This window comes from Sinocyclocheilus grahami, unplaced genomic scaffold (genome assembly GCF_001515645.1).
Source record: "Sinocyclocheilus grahami isolate Dianchi unplaced genomic scaffold, SAMN03320097.WGS_v1.1 scaffold957.1, whole genome shotgun sequence".
Taxonomy (NCBI): domain Eukaryota; kingdom Metazoa; phylum Chordata; class Actinopteri; order Cypriniformes; family Cyprinidae; genus Sinocyclocheilus; species Sinocyclocheilus grahami.
In genome coordinates this window covers 396,600-415,157 of record NW_015506136.1, presented here as the reverse complement: position 1 = coordinate 415,157, position 18,558 = coordinate 396,600, and the positions used below count along the sequence as shown (strand labels likewise).

General features: G+C 38.1%; 1 protein-coding gene across 4 annotated transcripts in view; it reads left to right on the top strand.

The window, feature by feature from the left end:
• Positions 1 to 5,005: 5,005 nt before the first annotated feature.
• Positions 5,006 to 18,558, top strand: part of LOC107564717 (kinesin-like protein KIF1A) — a 20,766-nt gene continuing 7,213 nt past the window's right edge. The window contains exons 1-24 of one of the 4 annotated variants that reach the window (XM_016249864.1): positions 5,006 to 5,047; positions 7,903 to 7,976; positions 8,121 to 8,300; positions 8,431 to 8,496; positions 8,575 to 8,753; positions 9,243 to 9,354; positions 9,574 to 9,651; positions 9,744 to 9,809; positions 9,900 to 9,917; positions 9,991 to 10,069; positions 10,237 to 10,315; positions 11,133 to 11,275; positions 13,046 to 13,084; positions 14,230 to 14,363; positions 14,452 to 14,531; positions 14,627 to 14,702; positions 14,789 to 14,868; positions 15,238 to 15,428; positions 15,531 to 15,711; positions 15,886 to 15,958; positions 16,061 to 16,154; positions 16,276 to 16,424; positions 16,506 to 16,684; positions 18,042 to 18,179. In XM_016249864.1, the coding sequence (XP_016105350.1) occupies positions 5,029 to 5,047; positions 7,903 to 7,976; positions 8,121 to 8,300; positions 8,431 to 8,496; positions 8,575 to 8,753; positions 9,243 to 9,354; positions 9,574 to 9,651; positions 9,744 to 9,809; positions 9,900 to 9,917; positions 9,991 to 10,069; positions 10,237 to 10,315; positions 11,133 to 11,275; positions 13,046 to 13,084; positions 14,230 to 14,363; positions 14,452 to 14,531; positions 14,627 to 14,702; positions 14,789 to 14,868; positions 15,238 to 15,428; positions 15,531 to 15,711; positions 15,886 to 15,958; positions 16,061 to 16,154; positions 16,276 to 16,424; positions 16,506 to 16,684; positions 18,042 to 18,179 (2,507 nt within the window). In that variant the 5' untranslated portion in view covers positions 5,006 to 5,028. Of the gene's footprint in view, positions 5,048 to 7,902; positions 7,977 to 8,120; positions 8,301 to 8,430; positions 8,497 to 8,574; positions 8,754 to 9,242; positions 9,355 to 9,573; positions 9,652 to 9,743; positions 9,810 to 9,899; positions 9,918 to 9,990; positions 10,070 to 10,236; positions 10,316 to 11,132; positions 11,276 to 11,486; positions 11,526 to 13,045; positions 13,085 to 14,160; positions 14,364 to 14,451; positions 14,532 to 14,626; positions 14,703 to 14,788; positions 14,869 to 15,237; positions 15,429 to 15,530; positions 15,712 to 15,885; positions 15,959 to 16,060; positions 16,155 to 16,275; positions 16,425 to 16,505; positions 16,685 to 18,041; positions 18,180 to 18,558 lie in introns of all 4 variants that reach the window. The other 3 variants (XM_016249863.1, XM_016249865.1, XM_016249862.1) reach the window with 3 other exon arrangements.

The following is an 18,558-nucleotide window of genomic DNA, read 5'->3' as shown; positions in this document are numbered from 1 at the left end:
TGGTAACAAAAGGTAATTTGCATGGGATTGCTCTCTACGGTGATCAAAGTTTCTCTTAACTCTTAGGATCTGTATTATCTTTTAGTAAGATTAAGACCATTGTACCACTTGCCCTGAAACTATTCAAATGAAACCAAACATGACTGTAAATTTCATTTGCATTCATTTAGAAAATTATATTCTTGACCAGTTTGAGTGAATCCAGTGGAGGGAGGAGATGAAAAGGCACAGATGCATATGTGAGAGAGGCGTTTCCCGCACCACCCCTCTGTGGGGTGTCCTGAAGATGCCAGTGCATTGTTTGCCTCTCAGGAGATCAAAGTATTCTAGTTTCTTTTATCCTTACACCAGTAAAAAAACAACAACCAACATATTTGTTTAGAACTGTTCTGGACTGTCTTGTCTTATAAACAATGCTTGATCTGTGCATATTTCTCTCCTGATTCAGTGATTCAGACAAGAAAAAAATATTATTGGATAGAGGACTCGTATTTTAGTTAGAAGCAACGGTTAAATGATGCATTAATTATGAATTTGTTTCTTACAAACACAGATTTTCACTTCCCAAGTCATTAACTGATGGACTGGAGTGGAGTGGTTTACTTGTGGATTATTGTGATGTATTTATCAGCTGTTCTGACGGCACCCATTCACTGCAGAGGATCCATTGGTGAGCAAGTGATGTAATGCTAAATTTTCCCAGTTTGTTCCCATGAAGAACCAAACTCATCTAAATTTTGGATGGCCTGAAGGAGACTACATTTCATTCTTGGGAAAAAAAAAAACATTATTGGATAAACCATTCCTTTTGAAATATTCAACTATTTAATCTTACCATATTTATATACAGTGGGTACGGAAAGTATTCAGACCCCCTTAAATTTTTCACTCTTTGTGATATTGCAGCCATTTGCTAAATTTATCAGCTGTTCTGACGGCACCCATTCACTGCAGAGGATCCATTGGTGAGCAAGTGATGTAATGCTAAATTTTCCCAGTTTGTTCCCATGAAGAACCAAACTCATCTAAATTTTGGATGGCCTGAAGGAGACTACATTTCATTCTTGGGAAGAAAAAAAAACATTATTGGATAAACCATTCCTTTTGAAATATTCAACTATTTAATCTTACCATATTTATATACAGTGGGTACGGAAAGTATTCAGACCCCCTTAAATTTTTCACTCTTTGTGATATTGGGGAAAAAAAAAAACATTATTGGATAAACCATTCCTTTTGAAATATTCAACTATTTAATCTTACCATATTTATATAACTAACAAAGTCTTGAAAATGAATAGATTGTACTGTTCCCATTCAGTACACAAAATGCTTACTCTGTACAAAAGTATCTGATCAGAACATAGTGATTCTCTAAAAAAAGAAGTTGTGTGTCATAGGAAGCAGATGCTCATGTCAGAGCAGGGACTTTGACCAGAGCACTGGTCCCCATCACTTATCCTGCAGTAAATAATTAGTCTGCACAGTAAATAAGTGGAAACGCAATGTTTACCCTTGTGTGCCCTTTGCACTGTGGTGGGGCTGAAACACAAAGTCTTGAAAATGAATAGATTGTACTGTTCCCATTCAGTACAAAAAATGCTTACTCTGTACAAAAGTATCTGATCAGAACATAGTGATTCTCTAAAAAAAGAAGTTGTGTGTCATAGGAAGCAGATGCTCATGTCAGAGCAGGGACTTTGACCAGAGCACTGGTCCCCATCACTTATCCTGCAGTAAATAATTAGTCTGCACAGTAAATAAGTGGAAACGCAATGTTTACCCTTGTGTGCCCTTTGCACTGTGGTGGGGCTGAAACACCCACTTCACAGGCCAGAGTATGAGACAGAAGCGGATCAACTCTTGCCATGCTTTTGTGAAAGACGGGACATGTACCCTGGCCTGATGTAACGCCAATGGAGCAATGGAGATGTTCAGGCAGACATAGATGACCTTGACCCTACTAAACTACAATTCAAAAACTAATTCAAAAAAGTGTGTTTGTCAGGTACCATTTAAATTGACGTCCTTGCGTAATATAGTGAGCAGAATGTCAGCTGCCCAGTAGATGGGGCTGTTCTGCTAAATCCATTTTAGTCCATTGAAGTTATAACATTTTTCATTTGACTTTAGTACAATATAAATTAATCTTCAAAAGAAATTTGAGAACATTGTCTTTTTCTTGCTTATTATGGAAGCCTGGTTATGCATCAGAGTGAAAAAATGTAATGGTGTCTTTATATAATATTTCAAACCATCTCAAAAATTGTATTTACCTTTTTACTTGCTTTTATATTTTAATAAGGTTCCATAAATAATGCAACTGATTATTTTTTTCTTTATTATTATTATTATTATTATTAGTCTACTACAGTTCAGTTTTGTCACTTACACCCAATAAGCAGGATATACCATAAAGGACCTTAATGGACCCTCCTTGTCATACAACCTGTTTCAGCATTCCCTGTTGTCCCCGCTTGACACTGTTCCTAGTACAATCAATATTCCTTTGTACAGATATCAGTGAAATTGACACAGATGTACAAAAATATTGTTCAAGTACTGTTTAAAAATGTGGGGTTGTTAGGCTAAATGATTCTTTCTTTGAAAGAAGCCACCAAGGCTGCATTTATAATACAGTACAATACAAAAATACAGTAAATACAGTTTTCTATATTAATTTATTTTAAAATGCAATCTATTTCAGTCTTCAGTGTCAAATCAAAAGCTAAAAAGAACAGCATTTATTTAAAATGTAAATCTTTTGTGAATATCTTTACCATAACTTTTGACCAATTTAATGCATCTTTTCTGAATAAAAGTATTAATTTCTTTTTTTTTTAAATACTGACCGCAACTTTTGAACTGTTCATTTCAGGTCTTTTTTTTTCTTTAAGTGAACCTGACTTGTTTGTCTCCTTGCATAGGCTTAGCTGGCATCCTCCTCAGCCTTCATAATAAGTCCATTGAGAGGGTCTGTGCTGTGCATGCAGAAACACAAATCCTACTGGCTGAGCTTAGAATTTCAAATGAGCTTTTTGTGCTTTTAACACTGTGGTTTGTATTCGTGGACACAGAAGCAAATCCATGAACTGTGGTCTTTTTTAAGAGTGTCTGTCCTGTGATGCTGTTATTATCAGTGTGTGGTTCTCAGGCTGTCTTTTCCCCTCTCTCTCCCTCCGTTCCTCCCTCCCACTCCCTGTGCTGCATCCATACCGCTAGCTCCCTCACTGATCAGCATCCTTAGCTCCATTTTGTGTTAGGCTGAAGAAACACTGTCTCTCAGCGCATCCCCACATCCACTAACCCCTCCCTCGGCTTCCTGACGCACCACTGCGTACCAGGCCCTGCAAAACCAGACTCCCTCAGTCTGATGGTCTTGCCAGGGGGGGGGCTCCACCTGCATTGATGGTGCTGAGCTAAGGAGAGGCTGAGAGCCTATAGGAAAAAAATAAAACAACTGGGTGAGGAAGAAGACGGCGGATGGAAGCAGACTTGATGGAATAACCCACTGCTGTCCGCAATCTCAACAGGATATTGCCATCAGGAATCAGGTATGTGAGATCTTGATTGTTGTTTGTGTGTTTTAAAACCATTGTTTTTCATGTCTCTTATGAGAATAAGGAGGGTGGTGCACTATGCCACTGTTGTCCTGTCTGGAAAGCCAGAGAGTCTGTTGAAATACAAAAGAGTAAGCAGAAAATGGAAAAGATCTTGAAGATGTTATTTTTTATTTAAAAAAAAGAAGATATATGGAGAATTATTTAGGCTATTTAATCTTGTATTTGATCTTGTACTATCATACTATTTTAAGACTTAGTCTATATACTAGGCTATAAATGTATTTATTATTGTTGTTTTTATTGGATATCAAAAGACATTTAATGTAAAATTACTTTATTCGGTCTTATTTACTTGCATTGACAGTTTTGAGACTGGCTATGGTGCTGAAGAATGCTGTTTATGTTGGCAGGGTGAGGCCGTGTCATGAAATCTGGGCCTTTTTCATCATTCAAATGTTTTCAGTTTCAAAGGCCAGACAGATTAAACGGATAATTACAGAGGGAAAGTATCATCTATGAATATATAGAGCTTTTTTTATTTATTAAATGCGGTACTGAGGGTGAATACAGTGCGCGCTAATATTTAAGGATCAGGAAACGATTTACTTATTAAAAATCAGAAATTCGAAATTAAATTCTGTATGCCTGTATTCTGCTCTGAACTAAAGATCCTGACAAAATATTGCCATAGTAATAGACGCGTCACACTTCTTTTACACTCCAAGTCTGCCGCGACGCGACACGATGAAACGTTCTGAATTCGCGCTTATGCAATATAGCTAGATGATGACGATTATATAAATGCGTAGATATTGTTGATTATATTGGGAGCGTTCCTGCATGTCGAGACGCTGGCAGTGTATTGGGTGTTGCTGCCGCATCTCAGCATCTACGCAGAGGCAGCTCTAAATATAAACAGTTGGTATACATATTTATATATATATAACCTTCCTTTGTATAGCTGGTTTGCTTAATAACCGTTGAAACGCTTTCATTGCGTCTGTTTTGCCGGCTGAGCTGAAGCGGACGCAAATGCGCGTCCATCACAGCTGATTCATGACTGAACAGGCTGACTGTCAGGGCAGCCATTTTCAGGAGACTGTGAGGGCTGTATGTGATAAATAACATTTGCTCAATGCGCCGGTTTGTGTACAAACGTATCTATGATTTTTTTCTCTCTCGAAGGATGGCACGACTTAGCCCAGTCTTTTTCTGGAGCGAGATAGTGTACATACAAATGTTGTCCAAATTCATCCAGCTAGCCTACATTTTATTTTTAATTCTGAATATTTCACTATGGGTGGGTATCCCATATTAAGTTGCCAATAAGAATGAAGGGGAAAAATAGTCCGTGTAAATGAACAGGGTAATTTTCCATATTACCTGTTGCAATAAATAGCCTATATATGTTTCAGTCTATTTTCCATTGTAGGCCTAGGGAAAAGAGAGCAAGTGTATCATCCAGATGTCAGGCAACACTACCAGTGAGTGCTCTTTCAAAACATATTTTCTCTTGCTGTCAATGGTTATTTGAACTCATCCGAGTAAGAGATTATTGTCACTGTGCTGTAGGAGTTATTTATGACTGTAATGAAATATTTATTCCGATGGTCTCTCACCAGCACCCCCATGAGAGAATATTAGTGCATCTCTAGGCTTACAGGTTTGAAAATGTCACAGAGGTCATGCTTTAGTTTTCAGAAAAGGCTTTTTAATTGATTAGGTGTACAGCCTGTCACCATCTGACTAATACATTTGTTGACTTCAGATTTACTGTACACTGATTCTCAAAACAAGTCAAGCTATAAAATGATGTGCAATGTTTTGCATTAATCCGTCAAAACAAAAATATGAGGAGCAGAATCACAGTTTTGCTAAGAGATGGAGACAGGTTCATCTGACAGCATTGTCACTATTGTGCAAGAAAAATAGCAATACAATCTCATTGTCAGAATTTTTTTTTAATCAATATGTTTTTAGTAAAAATAATGGAAAAATGGAAAGTAAAACTATTTAGCACTGGTAAATTTTCATTTCATGTGCCATTAGCAAAAGTTTTGGACATGTTCAGAAACAAAGTCCATTTGATGCCAAGAATTCTGTGGCATTTCAAGCCCCCATTTCTAGAGCAGCTCCAAAAACTGTAAACTGCTCCGTTGTTCTGCCTGCAGTAGTGTGAGTGGGAAAACAGAGTGAGCTGATGCAGAGTGTGAGGTCAGACACACTGCACGGCTTTGTGCTGCTGAGAGGATGCAGGGAGGTTCATGTCCTCATTCCCAGAACCCAAGGGATGACATGATTCACGCTTCCTTAGACGCTTCCCCACACATGCATATATTGCCTTATAGTATATTAACAGTGCATAAAATGCTGTTTTGATGACTATATTGAGATGATATTTTTTGTCTTTTTTTGAACATGGCTTTTGTGAATAAATAAACATACATTCATGTCTTAATTTAATTTATATAAATGGTGTATAGTAGTAGGGTTGTGCCGATAGACGATATCGTGTATCGACGATAGATTTGTTTAGGCCTATATTTATTTTTCCGCGTTTTTTCAGTATTGCGCGTTCTAACCAATCACACACGATTATGCTGAGCTTATGAATGCAATGGCCAATCAGAGGCGTTCAGATGACTCGTCGCTGAAACAGCGGAGTTCTGTTGTTGAGTTCTGACTGAATTCTGACTTCTCTCATTATAAACAACAAAGTGCAGATGTACGTGCGATGCAAGTATAAGAGATTTATTCATCATATAGTGTAGATTCACTGAGTTTAACGGGAGTGTTTTTAAAGTGCATAAACTCGCGCTAGACTGAGCTTTTGATGATGATCTTTGGTAACCCTTACCAAAAAGTAGTATACTTCAAGTTTATTTTATTAAGTATACTTAAGTAAAGTTCAAGTATATTTTTAAGTATACTTTTTATATTTAACAAATAATATCGAACTCCCCATCACCTAACTTGTAGGCCAATTACGAGGGTCTATGGACCCTTCCCCCGAAATGCACCTAACACCTCAGAAAGGCAGAACAGGCCTCTGGTTCCATGGTAACCAATGCTGATATCACTGGTTTTATGGCCTAAAAGGAATGCAGGGGATAAACTCCCTCATTTTCCTCATAAGAAAGACACATAATGCCCAGAGAAATGGACTGTTCTCTAATTAATTCATAGGAAAACCTTTCTTTGATTGAATACACATATCCTTCAGATCATTGTGTATACCATTACTGTTCTTGCATATTGTCTGTTGTAGTGTATGCTGTTTTATGCATGTTATCATAGACCACTAGTTAATATAACCTCACCTATATCATGTTTGGTCTCTATGAATTCATCTTCGGATGATCTAACTGAGAGTGCATATTACATGCTGATACCTCTGCAACATATGGATGCTCTAAGAATCATTACTAATTTCTGCATCAACACCCAAGTGAATTACATATGCAAAATACCATGCTTACAGACAAAGACTCATAAAAATCCTCAGTATTTCCAACCTCCCGCTTGGGATTTCAGCCTTCCTCATTGGACGAACCCATCTTGAGAGGCGTGAATCTCCGCAGGCTTTAAAGGCCACACTTCATGTGACCCGCCCCAGTCGGTGGTTCGGTCAGATGCTAAGATGAAGATGTGAGAAACGCTCCAGGATACCAAAGCTCGTGCCATATTTCTGAGAAGTACATAAAGCCCATTTCTGAGAAGTACATAAAAAGTAGACTAAAAGTATACTTTCCTATTTTTTAGTTTAAAAGAAGTATACTAATAGCACACTTGAATAAACTTATTTTTCGTAAGGGAATGTAATGTTCTTTGCTTGTTTTCTGTAAGTTAGCGTTAGCTGCTTTTTGAATAATGTTAACTGAGGAAATGTAAGCATTATAATTAGTAACTTACGATGTTTCTATTAATTTGTTATCTTGTTAAATACAAATTCAGTCATATTAAAAACATTAGGCTGCTTTTAGCCTTACGCTGGAGTTGGTTTACTTTCTCACAATGAAACTTAAGTAACGTTAAATAATTACATAAATTAGCACGATAATATCGTGTATCGGCTATCTCACAGGCTGACAATATGAAAATTGAGCATATTTTGGCACATATACTGTATATATATCACATAAAGCGTCATCAACACTAGTGTATAGTTTATAATTATAATTAAATAGAGTTAATCATTATCATATTTTGCCATGAGAGGCTTCAGGTCTGAACATGATTGAAATGAAATAATGAGGCTGGAAATTGTTTTATTTAGTTTGTTGTTTTCTTAATTAGATTATAGATTTATTCTTATAGACATGTTCTCTTTGCTTTCTAGCAATTATAAACCCAAAACAGCCAAAGGAGAGCAAGAGCTTCAACTTTGACTATTCGTATTGGTCACATACAACGGTGAGTTTCTTGATATTAACTGGTGAATCTGCATCTTATGCAACTCACTGCTGCTATTTTTAATTCTTCTGTGATCATGATGGCTGTTATTGAGACATTTATGATGATTTCCTTTTGTGCTTTGTGCGTTTCTGTCTTCAACAGCCAGAAGATGTGAACTTTGCATGCCAAAAGCAGGTTTATAAAGACATAGGGGAGGAAATGCTTCTCCATGCTTTTGAGGGATACAACGTCTGTATCTTTGCCTATGGGCAAACTGGGGCCGGAAAGTCATATACCATGATGGGCAAGCAAGAGAAAGACCAAGAAGGCATCATCCCATTGGTAATACACTATAATACCATCTGTGACTGACATTATCGCTGTCTTTGATATTGTAGCAAATACTGTAGATGACTTAGATGCTGCCAAGTTTGAAGTAACACATTTTTAATGCTGAATCTGTCTGTGACAGCTATGTGAGGACCTGTTTACCAAGATCACTGACAATAATGACAACAGCATGTCATACTCGGTTGAGGTAAGAGCAGCACCTGCATCATAAAATGCATTCTTACCATAGAATCAGTATAGCAAGTGAAAATCTTGTTTTTCTCAGGTCAGTTACATGGAGATCTACTGTGAGCGTGTGCGGGACCTTCTGAATCCAAAGAACAAAGGGAATCTGCGTGTGCGAGAGCATCCTCTGATGGGACCATATGTAGAGGACCTATCAAAACTGGCCGTTACTTCCTACAATGACATACAGGACCTGATGGACTCTGGAAACAAAGCAAGGTGAAACACATTTCTGAATACAGAAGATGTTAGCCTCTGAATTACACTACCATTCAAAGGTTTGGAGTTGATACATTTTAAAAATTGTTTTAGAAAATCTACCTATGCTACATTTATTTGATCATAAATAGAATAAAAACAGTAATATTGAGAAATATTATTACAATATAAAATAAGTATTTTAATATATTGAAATATATTTTTTTAAGCACTCAATAAATTATTTGTAACATTGCAAAATTGCAAAATTATAAACTGTCACTGTTAATAAATTGAATGCATCCTTGCTGAATAAAAGTATGAATTTCTTTAAAAAAAACTTACTGACCCCAAACTTTTGAGCAATAGTGTATGTATCTCTGCACATAATTTTGAAGCAATGGAAACTGCAGAACAATTGTATTTATCTAAAGTCAAGCATAGATTTATATATTTATGTATGTAACTGAAATCAAATCATTCACCACTGCGTCGCTTTCCTGTTATCAGGACTGTGGCGGCCACTAACATGAATGAGACCAGCAGCCGTTCCCATGCTGTGTTCAACATCATCTTCACACAGAAACGACATGATAGTGACACAGAAAACACATCTGAAAAGGTACCGCATTCTCTCCTGCAGCCTTTCCCACCAGACCTCCCACGTTTGGCATTGTTTAGTATTGCACTATATGGGAAAAAGTGACCGCTTCTTCAGAAATAGACTACAGTGCAAAAGTAGGTGAGACTTCACTGATGGATGTTGGCAGTTTGACAGTTGCTGGTATGTGCATTAGAGCACTTTACCGTTCTTAGACACAATGTTTCCATTTGCAAACAGGTCAGCAAAATCAGCTTGGTAGACTTGGCAGGCAGTGAGAGGGCTGATTCTACTGGAGCTAAAGGCACTAGACTCAAGGTGGGTCACTTTGAGTTCAATAGAGTTACATGACAATTTGTAATTTCAGATGAGTGCATCACATAAATGTGCGTGCTTTGTATCTTTTCTAGGAAGGAGCCAATATCAACAAATCTTTAACAACACTAGGCAAAGTTATCTCTGCGCTGGCTGAAGTGGTAAGAATTCTTTCAATCTAGATATAAATATTCTTGAAAGAAAAAAAAGGGTAAATAATAAAAAAAAAAATTTTTTTTATTGTTTTATAGGACTCTGCACCAAACAAGGTAAGGATCCATTTAATTGTTCTTTAATTATCAAGCATTTATAGCTTTGATATGGCTTCTCTTCTCCCTACAGAACAAGAAGAAGAAGAAAGTTGAGAGCTTTATTCCATACAGAGATTCAGTTCTGACATGGCTGCTGAGGGAAAACCTCGGTATGAGGCTTTATGCACCATGCACATACTGTACCTTCTTAACAATAAACATTTCTCTCCATCACATAAAACATTGCATATTACAGTCAATGTGGTCAGTTTAACTGTGGTATGGTGCCAAAACATAAAAAAGATTCCTGAAGGTCACAGTGGTTTTCATTTATCAGGAGGAAATTCGCGCACAGCTATGGTAGCAGCTCTGAGCCCTGCTGATATTAACTATGATGAGACACTCAGCACGCTCAGGTAAGAACCACCGCTGTAATTTATACTAATAACCTAGGGTCATGTAACACTAAAAATGGTATGTTGGTATGTTAAAGGGATAGTTCACCCAAAAATGAAAATTCCATCATTAATTACTCGCCCTCATGTCGTTCATCTTCAAATCACAAATTAAGATATTTTTTGGATGAAATCTGAGAGCTTTCTGACCCTGCATAGACAGCAATGCAACTACCACGTTCAAGGCCCAGAAAGGTAGTAAGGACATCGTTAAAATAGTCCATGTGACATCAGTGGTTCAACCATAATGTTATTAAGCTACGAGAATACTTTTTGTGTGCAAACAAAAAAAAATAAAATACTGACTTCTCTTTTGTATCAGTCTTTGATGCGGTTTAATGAGGGTACCATGATACATGTTGTTATCTTTGTTTTTTTTATACACAAAAAGTATTCTCGTAACGTCATAAAATTAAGCTTGAACCACTGATGTCACATGGACTATTTCAACGATATCCTTACTACCTTTCTTGGCCTTGAACATGTCAGTTTCGTTGCTGTCTATGCAGGGTCAGAAAGCTCTAGGATTTCATAAAAAATATCTTCATTTGAGTTCCGAACAAAGGTCTTACAGGTTTGGAATGACATGAGGATGAGTAATTAACGGCAGAATTTTCATTTTTGGGTGAACTATTCCTTTAGTAGCTATGCATTACTATGAAGACTTCATCCATGCCATTAGATGTCATTAGCCTTAGCAGGTGATGTTCTGAATATTGAACTATTTGGGACATTCTGATGCTATCATGGATAGTTAATAGCAATATCACTGTCACAGGTACGCTGACCGAGCCAAGCAGATCCGCTGCAACGCCGTCATCAACGAAGACCCCAACAACCGCCTGGTGCGTGAGCTGAAGGAAGAGGTGGCACGTCTGAAGGATCTGCTTTATGCTCAGGGTCTTGGAGACATCATTGAGAGTGAGTCACCTGTGATGCACTTCAAACTGTGAAGCTACAATGTTTCAGTCAACTTAAAATTACAGATTTCCTCTCAGATTCAAATGCTGTAAAGAGAGTTATCCTATGAGTAAAGCAAACATTCTCTGCACTTATATTATTAGAAACCAGTGGGTCAGACAGCTCTAGGAATGTGTCTGAAGGACTTGTCTTCTCTCTCTGTTTTTCTCAGCATATAGGGGACAGGCTCCTGGAATATCTGCTCTCAAATGTGTGTATTTTGGCACCTTAAATGCTTCACAGCTTATGATAACCCAGGGGTCGGCAAATTAGTTTTTTCTTTTACATGAAATGTTTTTATATTTTAAATTTTTTTATTTACTGTATATTACAAATCTGTTCATAGCAGCTTTATATTGGTAATAAAACCTTATTGTTTTAAAAACAAAAATAAAAAGCAGTGCTAAAGTGTGTCACCCATGCAGCACTGTGAACAGGATTGTGTAACTCCCAGGACAGGATGTACAGTATATAGGTGACTCACTGTTGCGTGGATCAGTTTTTGGTTTGATGCGTCATGATTTTTCTTATATTTTTGCTTTATTGGAATCGTTCACGTCACACATCACCATTCACTCTCCAGAGCCTATTTTAACTCATATTTGCTTGATGAGTGGTAATTTTGGAATCTGACTTCAACATTTTAAAACAAAAATGAAAATTCCATCATTAATTACTCGCCCTCATGTCGTTCATCTTCAAATCACAAATTAAGATATTTTTTGGATGAAATCTGAGAGCTTTCTGACCCTGCATAGACAGCAATGCAACTACCACGTTCAAGGCCCAGAAAGGTAGTAAGGACATCGTTAAAATAGTCCATGTGACATCAGTGGTTCAACCATAATGTTATTAAGCTACGAGAATACTTTTTGTGTGCAAACAAAAAAAAATAAAATACTGACTTCTCTTTTGTATCAGTCTTTGATGCGGTTTAATGAGGGTACCATGATGCATGTTGTTATCTTTGTTTTTTTTATACACAAAAAGTATTCTCGTAACTTCATAAAATTAAGCTTGAACCACTGATGTCACATGGACTATTTCAACGATATCCTTACTACCTTTCTTGGCCTTGAACATGTCAGTTTCGTTGCTGTCTATGCAGGGTCAGAAAGCTCTAGGATTTCATAAAAAATATCTTCATTTGAGTTCCGAACAAAGGTCTTACAGGTTTGGAATGACATGAGGATGAGTAATTAACGGCAGAATTTTCATTTTTGGGTGAACTATTCCTTTAGTAGCTATGCATTACTATGAAGACTTCATCCATGCCATTAGATGTCATTAGCCTTAGCAGGTGATGTTCTGAATATTGAACTATTTGGGACATTCTGATGCTATCATGGATAGTTAATAGCAATATCACTGTCACAGGTACGCTGACCGAGCCAAGCAGATCCGCTGCAACGCCGTCATCAACGAAGACCCCAACAACCGCCTGGTGCGTGAGCTGAAGGAAGAGGTGGCACGTCTGAAGGATCTGCTTTATGCTCAGGGTCTTGGAGACATCATTGAGAGTGAGTCACCTGTGATGCACTTCAAACTGTGAAGCTACAATGTTTCAGTCAACTTAAAATTACAGATTTCCTCTCAGATTCAAATGCTGTAAAGAGAGTTATCCTATGAGTAAAGCAAACATTCTCTGCACTTATATTATTAGAAACCAGTGGGTCAGACAGCTCTAGGAATGTGTCTGAAGGACTTGTCTTCTCTCTCTGTTTTTCTCAGCATATAGGGGACAGGCTCCTGGAATATCTGCTCTCAAATGTGTGTATTTTGGCACCTTAAATGCTTCACAGCTTATGATAACCCAGGGGTCGGCAAATTAGTTTTTTCTTTTACATGAAATGTTTTTATATTTTAAATTTTTTTATTTACTGTATATTACAAATCTGTTCATAGCAGCTTTATATTGGTAATAAAACCTTATTGTTTTAAAAACAAAAATAAAAAGCAGTGCTAAAGTGTGTCACCCATGCAGCACTGTGAACAGGATTGTGTAACTCCCAGGACAGGATGTACAGTATATAGGTGACTCACTGTTGCGTGGATCAGTTTTTGGTTTGATGCGTCATGATTTTTCTTATATTTTTGCTTTATTGGAATCGTTCACGTCACACATCACCATTCACTCTCCAGAGCCTATTTTAACTCATATTTGCTTGATGAGTGGTAATTTTGGAATCTGACTTCAACATTTTAAAATAAACAGTTAAAGAATATTACAACCATATAACAATCATACAGTAAATCCTCTGTCCTTTTTATGTGTGTGCCAATATTGACCTTTTCTAATGTTGCCGACCCCTGTGATGGCCAAAGCAGGAATCTCTGGACCACCAAAGTCTATGCTGTGCAGTTTCAACTAATTAGTTTAAATAAAACTAATTAGTCTGACAGGCAACACTATTATTGGACTCTGCTGCTTTGGTGGTCCAAAGGTGCTCTAGAGGTTTTGCCTCAATGTGAAGCACAGGCATGTGGTCATCCATGCGGTCTGTGTAGTCACAGATCACTTTTACATTGAGTGTTCAGTTCATCTCCATGCTCATTATCTCAAGCATGGTCCAATGAATTTGAGGCATGAGGGAAAAATCCATTAATAATAAAATTTTTTGATATTCTAATTTGGTTGAAAAATAAAAACACAACAGCGTCCTCAAATTGATGCCGTCTGCCCTGCGCCCTCCAGCTTTATAACCTTTTTAATTAGCTTTTCAGCTTTGTTTGACACTCTCTACTCTTCCTCCTTCCCCTTCTTTTCTGCTTCCATGGTTTTCCTCTTTTTCTTACCAAAAATTTTCCTTTGACTCGCCAACCTGTCGTTCCCATGTGTTGCCCAGACTTGTCCAATTACAAGACTAATCTCAATAGCATCCAGGCTGTCAATCAAAGGGGTGATTTCTCCACAGTGACCAATGCCATGACAGGGATGAGCCCCTCGCCCTCTCTCTCTGCCCTGCCCAGCAGAGCTGGCTCCATCAGCAGCCTGCATGACCGGATCATGTTCAGCCCGGGAAGTGAGGAAGCCATTGAGAGGCTGAAGGTGAGAGAGAGGATGATTGGATGTATGGTTTGATAAAATAATAAGGACCAGTGATGATCGTTTTAACGCCGACCTCTTTTCCAATTAGGAAACTGAGAAGATAATCGCAGAACTCAACGAAACTTGGGAAGAGAAGCTTCGTCGCACTGAGGCCATTAGAATGGAAAGGTTGGAGACCCCTGAGAGGGCTTTTATCTTGAAATGTGTCTGATATTTAAGTTGTGTAATTCATTTGTTAAATAAAAATCTTCTGTTTTCATTAGGGAGGCACTTTTGGCTGAAATGGGTGTGGCGATGAGGGAAGATGGAGGAACCGTTGGAGTCTTTTCACCAAAGAAGGTTAGAAGATCAAATATGTTTTCTAACAGGAAGCTAGTGAAGTCATATGCTTCAGTCAACACTTCTTTATGATTTGACTGTTTCAGACACCTCACCTGGTCAACCTCAATGAAGATCCACTGATGTCCGAATGCTTGTTGTATTACATTAAAGATGGAATCACCAAGTAAGAATGTTGATTATTTACAACCAGTATTTTCAACCATTGTCCACAAAGACATTAGTTAGTTTAGTTAACATGAGCTAACAATGAACAATACTTCTACAGCATTTATTGATGTTAATATCAACATTTACTGAAACATTTAAGATCAAAAGTTGAATCTGTTAAGGTAGTTATGCACTCTGAACTAACTTGAACATTTTTATTACCTAATTTTTTTTGTTGCATTTTTAAAAAATTTTATTTCAAAAATGTATATTTTTGGTATTAAATGATCATCATCATGGAATTTTCAATACTTGTTTTGAATTTTTTAGTATCTCTATTCTGTTTCCCTTCATTCTGACAAATAGCCTCCATATATTCCTGCAGGGTTGGCCGCGAGGATGCCAGCAGTCGGCAGGACATTGTACTGAGCGGCCACTTCATTAAAGACGAACACTGTATCTTCACAAGTACTACAAATGCGTCGGGAGAGGGTGCGGTGATTATGGAGCCCTGTGAGGAAGCAGAGACTTACGTTAATGGGAAGAGAGTGACAGAGCCCACTATTCTCAGATCTGGTAACTCTTCAGTTTCCAGGCTGAAAACAATCCCAGTCTGTTGAAAAACTTTTTTTTTTGGTGCCTGTAAGATGTTTTGACCCTGTCTGTTATCTGTCTTAGGTAACCGTATCATTATGGGCAAAAGCCACGTGTTCCGTTTCAATGACCCTGAGCAAGCACGGCAAGAGAGGGAGAGGACCCCATGTGCAGACACACCTGTCGAGCCAGTGGACTGGGCCTTTGCCCAAAGAGAACTACTTGATAAACAAGGCATTGATATGAAACAAGAGATGGAGCAGAGGTACAGCAGCACTTCTGTCACTAGCCCTCTTGTGGTCCTAAACCAGCAAAAATCTGATCTAGATAGGTGGAGCTGGGGGAGGTGGAGGGTTTCAGAGGAACTCTGATAACATGCTGCAGGACTATTTAGTATCTAGGTTTTGCGCCTTGATTCTGATGCTTACATCATTTACAGGTTACAGGAGCTGGAGGACCAGTACCGCAAGGAGAGAGAAGAAGCAAGCAACCTTCTGGAACAGCAGAGACTGGTAAACCATTTAAGATTAGTAAGAGCTTAATTAGTCTTTGAGTAGTACAAACTCAAAGAAGCTTGCAGTGAACCCAAATTTCACACTGATTTTTTTGTTTAGGACTATGAGAGTAAGCTGGAAGCTCTTCAGAGGCAGGTTGACTCCAGATATTACCCAGAAACCACAGAGGAAGAGGAGGAACCAGAAGAGGAAGGTGGGTAACGCGGTTTAAACCACATAGGTACTTATCCATATATCAAATGCATTATCACATGACTTGTTCAGTTGTTTCTTAGACATCACATTTGAAATGGGTTCATATTTTGGTCCTGTAGTGCCGTGGACAATGCGAGAGACAGAACTGGCCCTCTGGGCTTTCCGGAAATGGCGATTCTATCAGTTCACCTCTCTCAGAGACCTGCTCTGGGGAAATGCAATTTTCCTCAAGGAGGCTAATGCCATTAGCGTGGAGCTAAAGAAAAAGGTACACTAAAATAATTTAGGTCAGCCTAATGATTGGATATGCCTAATGAGTAGGATAAATTGTTTCCCTTTTTCTCTGCAGGTTCAGTTTCAGTTTGTGCTACTAACGGACACACTGTACTCCCCACTGCCTCCTGACCTCCTGCCCCCCAGCATAGCCAAAGACAGGGAGAAAAGGCTGTTCCCTCGCACCATCGTAGCAGTAGAGGTTCAGGACCAGAAAAATGGTGCCACACACTACTGGACCCTGGACAAACTCCGGTACAGTGAGACTAAACATACACAATATACACATAATTCCCACAAAATGAGTCTAGCCCTGAAGTTATGGATCAGGATTTATAGCCCAGCTATCCCTGTTGAAAAAAACAGCATATGCTGGTTAGGTATGTTTTGACGCTGGGATGCTGGTTTAAACTGGTCCTTTGCTGGTTTATGCTGATCCTTTTGCTGGTTTATGCTGGTCATTTGCCAGCACATGACCAGCATAAACCAGCAAAAGGACCAGCATAAACCAGCAAAGGACCAGCTTAAACCAGCATCCCAGCGTCAAAACATACCTAACCAGCATATGCTGTTTTTTTCAACAGGGATTTTCAAAATGGTGGCATTTTGTGGTAATAAGCTACTTTTTATGACAAGTGGTGTAACATGAAAAAATGCTGCTTTGATATCATATGAATATCTGTCTCATATGCTGCATTGAGAAGTCTGATGCATTTTAGTAAATTGTTTCAGTAAATTAGTTCAGACGTTTCATGTAAATAAACAATTCACTAACCAATTCAGCAGCCCTCATTGTTTTTTGTAGCAGAAAGATTCTGCTCTGATTAAATTGTATATCCGATTGTTAAAAAGACATTGCTCTATTAAAAATCTGTTACATACTTTTTGTTTGTAACTACTGAAGTAGTGGCAAACTAATTATTTCAAATGTGTAGCTTGACTGTAGTCAAACTACTTTAAATTATGATTAGCATGTAGCTTGTTCACACCTTAAACACTAATTTCAAGCCGGAGAGGTATTGATTAATGTACCGTAAAATGAACAAGATCACTTTTTCTACTCTTATCAATGCTTAAGCCCTTGAATAATGGCCAGTAGCCTTACATTTACATAACAGTCATGAACCATTATTTGGCATTGCTAATCAAAGGCAGGTGGTAGTAGGTGGGCACTTATTCTCATTCTAAAGAAACAAACATTTGGATAAACCATATGTAGAATGAATCATGAGTATTTTTGCTGTTTTCCTAGAAGACAAACATTAAACATTTTAAATACATGTAGCTGGTAAAAGTTAATTTCACCCTTTAGGAAATAAACCATATGTAGAATGAATCATGAGTATTTTTGCTGTTTTCCTAGAAGACAAACATTAAACATTTTAAATGCATGTAGCTGGTAAAAGTTAATTTCACCCTTTAGGAGCAGACCAGACAAGCATATTGATGATCTCAAAGCTAATAGGCTAAAGCTAATGGGGTTTAATGCATGTTAGCCGCCTTTTTCTTTTTGGTTTATGCTTAAAAGGTGAGCATGTAAAGAAAACTTTGCAGATAACACTACAGAGCGTGGTTTGTTACTTTTGCTGATGCAGTACTATTTTCTCTGCAGACAAAGACTGGATATGATGAGAGAAATGTATGACCGAGCAGCAGAGGTGCCCAGTACTGCAGTCGAGGACTGTGATCATATGATGTCCGGTGGTGACCCTTTCTATGACCGCTTTCCATGGTTCCGCCTGGTTGGTCGGTGAGTAATCGATCAGTCAAGTTTGTATGCTCTAAAGTGCTAAATGGATGCTGGTATTCCCACTGTACATGACTGGAAACTGCCTATGATTTGCATTGTGCTTTTAATGAGGGGTCCTTCACTTTTTGAGTTGAATGGTGAGCTATGTGCAGCTTTCGTTTTGCACTAATTTTTCAGTATTCAGACACTTCAAACGCTAAAGCTAAGCTTGAACACTCCTCACCAAACACACTAGAAGATCATTAGCTGAACACAAATTGGGAGGCTCATGGCTGGGTTTATGCTGACATATTGTACATGTGAGCGAGTGTGTGCAACAGCGTGTGCGCGTGTAGTGTTGTACTAACCCAGTTCCCGTGTTTTCGGCTGCACCAGCACT